At 32.8% G+C, this 10,787-nt stretch overlaps 1 protein-coding gene across 1 annotated transcript; it reads right to left on the reverse strand.

Moving 5' to 3' along the window:
• Positions 1-444: 444 nt before the first annotated feature.
• On the reverse strand, positions 445-1,059 carry LOC109186513 (putative invertase inhibitor). Its single transcript, XM_019336525.1, has one exon. The coding sequence runs from the start codon at positions 1,057-1,059 to the stop codon at positions 445-447; it is 615 nt and encodes a 204-aa protein (XP_019192070.1).
• Between the last annotated feature and the right edge of the window lie 9,728 nt (positions 1,060-10,787).

Below are 10,787 nucleotides of genomic sequence, written 5' to 3' on the forward strand. Positions count from 1 at the left end.
AAGCTCTTTAATATAATGAGCATTAATTACCACATTCCAAAAGAAACAAGACATTAACCTGTAGGGTGTGCAAGGAATTTCCATTAAAAAATGTTACACAGATAAACTACTACTTTTAGCTCGTCCACTCAGATTGTCACGTTATGTTTGAACTTGGTTAATTCTTATTTTGGTTATGTTTACAACACTTGTTTAGCTTTGCTTGGCTCTTTAATTAATTCGTGTCAGATTAGATTTGTGAATCGCTCTGCGAACCGATCTAGTAACTCATGCTTTTGCAGCAAATGTGATTTCTCAGTCTATATATATCTCGGGTGTTATGAAGAGTGTATTAGCTCATTTATTTCATGATTAATGATATTTTATGATTTACTTAAAAAAAAAAAAATCAATCATTAAATAAATAAACAGCCAAAAAAGAATCAATATAATCTCTAATCTCGATCAATCAATGCAGTTTCCCTTCCTTAAGCAATTCATGACCAACATCCCCATCCCACACAACTGGGTAGTGTCATTGTTCCTCGCCGAAAACGGCGAGACTCCCCCGCCGCAGCCGCCGGCTGGCGAGTCTCGGCTGCCCACCTTAAACAGCTCCTCCACTAATTGCATAGAATTGTCGACCATGCTAAATTCATCCTCGGCCTCCATGTATTCCTTATGCTTGAAAGCCTTCAACGCGTCCCCCATTCGGTCGACGGCAAGGTCGTAGAGGTCGTAGCACTCATCCACGCACCGCCTCACCCAGTGCTGCACCTTCCCGCTGTTCATCACACCCCGGATGTGGCGCCTCGTGTCCGTCACGTTGTTCATCACCAGGTTGATGCACGTCATCCCTATGTCGCGTAGCGTCGCGCATTCCTTGGCCGGCCTCGCCTGCAGGGCGGAGATGCAGAAGTCGTAGTCTAAGTAGTTCAATTCCGTGTTGATAATTTTGCAGGTCTTTTGGATCAGGGTGTAGTGCTTGTGATTCTCCTTGGCGCCATGGATGATGAATGGGAAGAGGAAGAAGGAAAGTAGTAGGAGAATGATGTCGCGAGGAGAAGATAAAGTTGCCATTTTTTTAGTTTCTTCTTTTGATCTGATCTGTTTCTGTTTGGAATAATAAGATAGATGTTCTTGGCTAGCTTGTGATGTCATTTATAGGTCAAAGTAATTTTAATTTGGGAGATAAAATAGGATCCATTTTAATTTCTTGCTATTTTGTCTCTATCACACTATTTTTATATAAATTATTTTAAGTAATACATACTTTAAAATTATCACAATTTAAAACATTCAACATCCAATATTCTAACCATTTCAAAAGTACATACTAATTCATATTTAGCATGACCATGCCATCAAAATTTAACCTACATGAGTTGTGAGAAACTGAGAACAATCCAAATTTGATTAGTATAGGGTGCATGCACTCACTAATTAATAACATTTGCGCAAGCTCTTATGTAATAGCTCAGAATATTTCAGCCACTAAGGATATGTATATGAGTGCACTAAGTAAACTTCACTCTTGTGTAATAGCTCAAAATATCATTGTACTATTTGACGGAGTGTGCGGGTACATTAAGTAAACTCTACTCTTGTGTAATATATATGCCGGAATATTTCAACAAGACAGTACTACATGAGGGTGTGCTAGGATATACACCAAGTAAACCCTCCCTATTCTTGTGTAATTGGCCATAATATGTCAACCACTACGTAAGGGTACGGTGTGCAAGAGTACATTGGGTAAGTACCTTTTTTTTTGTTGGTTGTAATAGCACACATATCATTCAACCATACAGGAGAGATAAATCGCAATAAGAAGGCTTTGTGTGACAAGCTCAACTCGATTGATATGATTTTGACAAGAATAAAATCTGTGACCTTTTAGTACGACGAAAATCATGTTTCACTCACTTGATCACTCTTTCGGATAAGTATAAAATGTTTACATTTTAGTGTTTCGACTCACAAAGTTATTGTCCTTTGAAAACGTTGTTTTTCGTGACACGTTTTATTGCAACACTTTGCAAGTGTTTAATACTAAACTGGGCCAATTTTTATTTATTTATTTTAAAAGGTAGACTATCTTCGTCAAAAGATAATGTTTACAAATGAATTTCAGGCCGATGATGAGTAATTCAAATGAAAAAGTTGAGACCTGATTGACAAGTTTGATTAGTTTGGGTATTACCATACTATAATAATTGCTATCAGATGAAATTGTTAATACATCATCGGCATAAAGAGAAACTGCGGCCATTAGTTGTGTCCCCAACTAGTACCACACATCATTGGTCTCGCTATCATTCAAGCACATCGGGATCCGAAAAATATATAATTGTTAAATAACACCATAATCAATAACGTAATTATATGGGTGAAAAATCTGGATATATCCAATAAAAAAATAACGTCACCATATGGAATTGCATACCCAACTTCAATTCTGCACTAAATATTGAAGATTCTACCTGTTACAGATTCTTGAGAAATATCATTAATTGGAGCTTGATTTTCCAAGGAACTTATTGGTGAGTTTTGAGGATATAAAATCTTGAAGCTGCATATGAAGAATGACAAATCATAAAGTTCCAAAAAGAGAACCATAACATCGATCAGATGATATGATCCATCAGATACCAATGTTAATCTCATGCCAATATCAAATATCAATTACCAAGAGCACATTTAAGCTAACAATCCTACATTTGGGCATCAATTTGATGCTTATCTTTATCCACTCAATCCACTTTTCACATCCTTTGGTGGGTAATATCAAAATTAAGTTTTGGGCATATACAATTTGATGTACCAAGATCAAAGTTTCCAATTATTTCGCTTAAAAGTTTGAAATAAATCAAAGAGAACCCAATCACCAAAAAGAAAAAATAACAGATTTAGTTCCAGATCATTACAATTGACATTTCTTGGGCAAGATATGCTAGTATAAAGATGGTAACGTAGTCATGTCATGGTGCTAGCTTGAAGATGTCAAATTTGATCAAACTAACATTACAAGGATAAATCAGCTAGCGTTGCAGCAATGTTTAATCGAATGTATGTAACTTGTATGTAAGAGATCATAATTAATTATCTTGAGAATATGTATAGTTTAAGTGCATATATGATATTACAGTCTCATGTCCTGGACATGCTTAATTTTGTATAGAAATAGAATTGTTGTACGTATATTTGCCCTTGCCCATCAAAAAGAAAAAAACAATTGTTGTATGCTGGCCTGGAAATTAATGTCATCTCCAACACCATGATTTGATAACGTACGATTAGACTTAAACAAATTAAATGTCATCTATTAAAATATAATAAATAATGCACATTTGCTAACAAGAAAGAAAAATTTTCTAAACTAACAAAATTATATCAAAGTTTTCATTCATAATGTTTTTGACAAATAGAATGATACTAGATGGGTTTCTCTGTTTTTGGTTTCAATGGTTTTGTTGGTTGAATTTGAATTTCCCGAACAGTCTAATTTTTTTGTGCAGTCCAAAGCATCAATTCCCCACCACCGAATTTGATCATGTGATCTTTTTTCAATGAGAGTCATAGAGGTGTCATCTGAACACAAGGTGCTTAGCCTCCGAACAGTCTAATTACACACACATAATCATATTTTTTTGAAGGTAAATGATCAAATATATTAAAGAAGGCTAGAGCCTAAAAAACTTGAATGTTCCTCACACAGTCAAACCATACTCCAATTTCATTAGTATGTGGCCAAATTCAGCTTTACTCGGAGTATCATTTTCTATCTATGTTGTTCAATTAGAATATTATTATGCAAGTATCTATTCTGAGCTTGCTGAAGATGTTGAAGAAGGAATAGAAAAATCAAATCCTGTATAGTAATTCGATCTGGATTCTGTTCATTTCAGAAGGCATCTAGGTAATTCTTTCATCTACACTCCAAATACTCTGTACCTTGTTCTTCAATACAAATGTATAATTAGGTAGATCTGATATTAATTTTCATTTAAAATATCATTCCATCAACTAAAATATAATATACACACTACTTTTACTGAAGCAGCAGAAGAAGAAATTAAAAAAATGACAACTTTATCGTCCGCGTCAGTGTACTTTTGATGCTTGTAATCCCTTAACCCCACTCCCACTTGGGTGACGGCAACGTCATAGTGGTCGTAGCACTCATCCACTCACCGTCTCACCCAGCACTTCACCTCTTTACCATATAACAGATGTGGCGCCTTGTGTCTGGCACATTGGTCATGTCCCTCGAGGTGCCACATCCGAGCTGTGGTGAAGAGCTGAGGCGCTGGGTGAGACGGTGCGTGGATGAGTGCTACGAGCACTACAATGTTGCGGTCACCCGAGTGGGAAAGGGCGTTGAGGGATTACAAGCATCCGAAGTATAGTGACGCCTGACGATAAAGTTGTCATATTTTTTAATTTCTTATTCCCACCTTATTCTTTTCCCAATGTAATTGTAATTCATATTCCCCTTAATTCCTTCCTTTCAACCAAACACCCTGTTAGTTCTAAACAACAAAATAAATACCTTGGTGACTTGGTCCACAAAGCTAGGAATTGGAATTTGGAAGAGAAATACACCTTGTATTTCTTTAACGCATTTGAGAAGATAGAAACACAATCCACAATTACTACATGGCTCCATTATGTCTGCCTCTTTTCATGATTATTCTCTTTTTTTTTTTCTTTTTTTTTTTTACAGGTGCGATTGTTAGAGCCTCGTCGACCTTTATCATCTGCCGCCGCCATGAAAATTCAAGAATGGTTCTTCTGCAACTTTGAACCATTTATACAATGATTAACTCCGAGTAGCTATCTTGCAGACTGTTAGCACTTATTTATAGTGTTGTCTAAGATTATAGAAGCTTATGTATATTTATTGTTAGTCTTGAAGAGTCCATCTCAGGTTTAAATTCATCTTGTTTTTAATTTAAGTATACGAAGAGACAAAGATGAAAATATAATGAAAATATTTTGTTAATAATATTCTACAACATCAAATTAAAATGGAACGAAAATTAGGTAAAAATATCACTAGATCTATATTCTAATCGACTAATTGATTGACAATAAAAAAGAATAATTGACTGAAAATGAATCTATTGAAATATAAAAGGAAATGAATATTAATAATTGACGGCAAATAAAAAATATCCATAATTGACTAAAATAAAAAAAGAAATGGTCAGTTCATTGTATTTTAATTAAGGACTACATGAAAACATACTGTGGAGCATATATTACACCTTGCAAAGAAAGTTACAGAGCTAAGATGGCAACTGCAGAAAATACATATATGTATATTGCTGTAGATTATGATGAAAGGGGAACTGATCTGATCAGGAGGATATAGAGGAAGAGTGTGTTGAAGTTGTGGAAGAACTTGAGGAGGATGAGACATGAGAGAGAGTTTTGAAAAACTTATATGTTTCTCCTATTCAAAGTGCAATTGCCAATTGGTGTTCATCCTTAGCTTGCAGATTGTCGGGAGAATGACAGCTGAGCAGAGAAAGGTTACGTTCTTGTGTTTTTCAGTAGAGGGGTTTGGGCTTACCCATCCAAGGATATCATGAAAGACCGTCTTAATTAACTTTATCACCCAGGAGCACGTTGGGAGCAGCTTCGGTACTTGGTGACATTTGCAGGTTCTGTATCAACTTATTTTTATTTGTACATAAGATATGTTACTCAGCTTGTACAGTTGTAGTACTACTTACGATATGATACTCTTTTCGATCTGTTTGATTGTTGCAAGAGGTTGCTACTTTTTTATTTTTTGAACACCAAGAGGTTGTTACTTTACATTGACAAATCTTTAGTGTATGTTTTCTTCAACTGTTTATGCAAATTTAGCAATAGCATGAACAAATAAAGTCAGTCAAAAGTACAGTTTTTTACCATCTATTTCTTCTTTAAGTTGATGCGTGGGGGTTGTATACTTGTGTAGTGGTGAAAGATCTGTGGATACAACTGTAATCTTTAGTTACTGCTCATAAATAAACTGTTGAAAACTTGAGTCTCTACTGTTGTCCGCCTCTTCTCCAGCTCCTGTGACCAGTGCCGTCGCCGCCGCTCCTCCAGCTCCGGTGACCAGTGCTGCCACCGCCGGCCACTCCCTCGCCTTCAATCGCTATGCCTCCGTCTCCATCCTAAACCACCGCCGTTGCTATTGTAATTACGCTGCTAGAGGCATAAGCTTCGAATTGGTGGGTTGGTATCATAATTCAAACACATAATGTACATTATTATAACTCATAAATCATGATCTACACAACTATGTGGACTACATTCTACACCATAATTTGCCAATTGGAAGGTGTCTTGTTAGTGTGTGTGATGGGATCATTGGCTAAATCAATTTTCATTGAGCAACTTCAACTATGATTTTTTTTTGTGGGTGGGGGGTGGGGGGAGATCCAGCATCCATATATATTATCTAACTAAATTTCAAAAACCTTCTTCCTAACAATTTATATTTTTTCAAATTTTATTATCAACCCATCATTTTACACAAATTATATTTTAATTAATTATTTATTTATTATAATTCTAAAAATTATCATTGTAATTATTATTATAAATATTTAAATTAAACATGCCAAAATTCAATCTAATTGATAATATATATATATATATATATATATATATATATATAATAATAATAATAATAATAATAATAATAATAATAATAATAATAAAGTTCAGGTGTGAACTACAGTTATTATGTGCACATGTGCACTCATACTGGCTGTGCATTTCACCTTATCAATGGATGTGACTTAGTGTGCAAACTAGGTGCACCGTGTTTCATCTAGCATTTTGGTTGGGGCTTTGTGTAAGGTTGTTTTTGTAATTTCAATAAGGCAAAATACTCTTATTTTATTTTCCCGCTCAAATTTAAAGACAATTTAGTAATACCAATATTATGAATTAATTAGGAATATTAATATTCTGTCACTGTGATTTATTCTGCCCTGGCCTACTGTTAACATTTTTATTATAAACAACCTGGGTGGGTAAAGTGCATTTATATGCTCATCAGAAAGCACCATGATTCATGAAAACAAGATTTTATTCATGTGAAATAGTAACAAAGAAATCAAGGTTTCTTTAGAATTTTTTTTTTTAATACATTCATATCTCATATAGTTTAAAATGTAATCCGTGGAAGAGGATGAGTGTGAAGAGTGGATGAGTGAGTTGATAAAATGTATGAGCTTTGAGTGGATATATAATGGAGACTGGAGAGCAAAAAAGGCATATGGAGGATGAGGATGGCATGACATTATTTTGATTGAAAGGCCTAAGCTACATGAGAAATAAATTCATTAAGTTCTGACCAGGACACAAAGTATATCACAACCAAAGGCCTTCCTCCATGGTTACAAACCAGGGGTATAGGGCACCCCCGTCTCTGGTATCCATTGGTCAGCATCAATCAGGTTTCGGGCGGTGAACTTAGACACCTCATCTCTGTTTGTGATGTGGTGATACCCAGACCAGTTAACTCTATGTGATGTTGAAGCTACAGCACCTGAGTTGGCATACTCTCCATAGTATAGAGTATTCAATCCAACATTGTTGGCGTCCCATTGCTTGGAAGTTTGAGGCCCCAGCTGTATTTCGGAAGGTGATTCCCTTACCGATAAATCTATTTCCAGACACAGCTGAACCATATTTAAAATTTTATTAGTCATTACCTAAAATGTGTAAATTTAGAGGAGACAAGATAAATTTGTGCAATTTTTAAACCCTAGACAATTTTATGTAAAGTACAGGCCCGGCCCTGGGCAAGTGTAGGCTGGGCCCTTGCCCAGGGCCCATGCTTGAAAGGGGCCCACCATTCTCATTACCTCTTATATATACCATAGAATTTGGTATAATTATTTAACATACATTAATTTTACAGATCTCTATGTTGGCTTAGTTGGTAGGACTTTCCGTTTTCTATGCATATGGTCAAGAGGTCGAATCCTTTTGTATGTTGTTTTCCATAAAACTTTTCCTATGTACTCTTTAATACATTAATTTAGAGATATTATTAAAATATGTTTTTAGTTGGTTGAGTTGGTAAGATTTGCAGTTTGGAGTTTTGTATGCTATGGTCAAGAGATCAAATCCCCTCATATGTATGTTTTACCAAAAATCTTCCCTCCTTACTCTTTAGAGATATTATTATATTACATTGTAACTTACTAAATTAATTTCTATTTCTAATTTGTAGTTTTTTAATTTAATTTGTAATTTTGTGATTTTTTTTTACCTTTCTATAATTATAGTGAGATTTATAATATAGATTGATTTGTGATTCATATCAAATTTTGAATCTATTTCGATCTATTCGACTAATTTACTACTTATATTTAGAATATGTGTTATTTTGTGAACTTTATAATGAGTTATGTATATGTAATATATTTTGTGATTTAGTTATGAAAAAAAAATTAAAAGATAATTTAATTTATTTTTTTTAAAAAAAAAATTATCTAGTGAATGTAGTTTAGAAGTTCTATTGTTTGTCATCGTATTCAAATTAATCTTGAAAACTTTGAAAGTGATATAACTAAAAAAAAAATTATAAATATGATATTAATATAGAAGATGTGTGATTTAGTACGTGTTTTTTTATTCAAACTATTTTATCCAATTAGTTATGTTTCATATTTGAGTGTTTTGATTTATTGTTCCTAATAATTAAGATTTTATGCTATGCTCTTTTTTGTAAGTTTTGTTTTATAAATTGGAATAATTACCTTATTATTTATTTTAATAATAATGTGATTCTCTATAAGCTATATTTGGTTTTAAATTATTTATTCATTTTATAAACTATATAATTATATATTTATGAAAGCACTTATACGGTTATTGATTATTTTGGATTCACGAATGCATCTATAATTATTTTCATATGTATGTAAAATTGTTAAAAACTTGTGAATCTTATTTAAGTTATTGGACATTACTATTTTTTCCTTATTTAATTTAAATTTTAGTTATAAAAATATATATACATTAATTAAATATAGGGCCCATTTTTGTTGCTATGCCCTGGGCCTATAGAATTGATGGATATATTATACCCACGACCCGACTCGGGGTAGCAACGCGGACCCGGAGCACCACGGGGGAGCCCAGGAGCAACATGGACTCGGGGCACCACGGTGGAGCCCAGGAGCAACATGGACCCGGTCAACTCGGGCCCGGTCAAAGTTGAGATCTAACTACCCCCGATTTAGGGGGAGGCGGTTGGGGGCTTAGCTTGTATAAAAGCCCCCCACCTTGTCCTAACAAGGGGCATGCTATCTACGATCTACTTTACAGACACACTTTGTACTGAAGAATCTTTGTAATAGCCTAATACTATGACAATTAATATAATATACGGCCTCACGGCCTTTTACAACATCGTTCGTTATTTATTTATCATTCGTATTTTATCCGAATTTAGTGATTCGGACATATCCCCTGTATTAATTAAATCCATCAAGAATGATAGGACCGGCCCTGGTAAAGTACTCCTGCTATTGCCGTTTTATCCATTACCTTTCTTTAACTCCCCTTTACTTTTCTCTTTTCTTTTTCTTTTTAATTGGAAAGAAGGCAATGGCATTGCATTGTTCTCCCTCTCAATTTCTTTTCTCACGGCAATGCCATTGTCTTCTTTCCCTATTTCTTAAATATTATTAATTATTTTTTCATTTATTAAATATTAATTAATAATTAATAATAATAATATACTAATAATTAATAAAAGTAATAATTTAATAACAATAATAATATATTAATTATTTCATACTAATAATTAATAAAAGTAATAATTTAATAACAATAATAATAATCTCTTAAATATTATTAATTATTTTATTTATTTATTAAATATTAATTAATTATTAATAATAATATACTAATCATTTCATACTAATAATTAATAAAAGTAATAATTTAATAACAATAATATTTTCATAAATATTATTAATTATTTTATTTATTTATTAAATATTAATAAATAATAATAATAATAATATACTCCGTATTAATCATTTCTTATTAATAATGAATTAAATTAATAATTTAATAAAAATAATAATAATTTCATATTATAGTGGCTAATAATAATATTTTAATAACAATAATAATAATAATAATTTCGTACTAATAATTACTAATAATAATAATAATACTTATAAATTTAATAATAATAATAATAATAATAATAATAATAATAATAATATAACTCAAGCACCCCATAGCATTGTTAAAAAAAATATTAAAAAATATTTTTTAAAAAAATCGCTGCACAACCACAAGCACCCCTTCGCTGCATAGTTCTCAAATTCACACTTTTTTGTGTGTAATTTTATAGTTTATATTATTTTTTTAATAAATAATTATTTTGATTAAATATTTAGTTATGTAAATTGAAATATTATTTTTTTAATAAATAATTATTTTGATTAAATAAGAGTGAATTCCACAACTCGGTGCCACATGCGTTCGCATTGATCGTCTTAACGGAATATCCTCATCGTCATCTTCTCTCTCAGGATCATCTGGCGGTGCAAGTTGGAGTTCCAATCCCATCATCTGGGTAGTTTAATTTGGTTTTCAAGTGAAGATGGAAAAACTAAGGGTCATGTGCGTATGAAGCAAAGCAAACTGATATGAGGTAGTTATGGGTGTTGATGATTGAAATGCACAAGGGTGGGTTGACTACTGACTAGTGCATAATAGACAAGGGTATGTTAGAAAGGCAAAATTATCTTCACAATATTAGTCTTTTT

The sequence above is a fragment of the Ipomoea nil genome, unplaced genomic scaffold (assembly GCF_001879475.1).
Source record: "Ipomoea nil cultivar Tokyo-kokei standard unplaced genomic scaffold, Asagao_1.1 scaffold0188, whole genome shotgun sequence".
Taxonomy (NCBI): Eukaryota; Viridiplantae; Streptophyta; class Magnoliopsida; order Solanales; family Convolvulaceae; genus Ipomoea; species Ipomoea nil.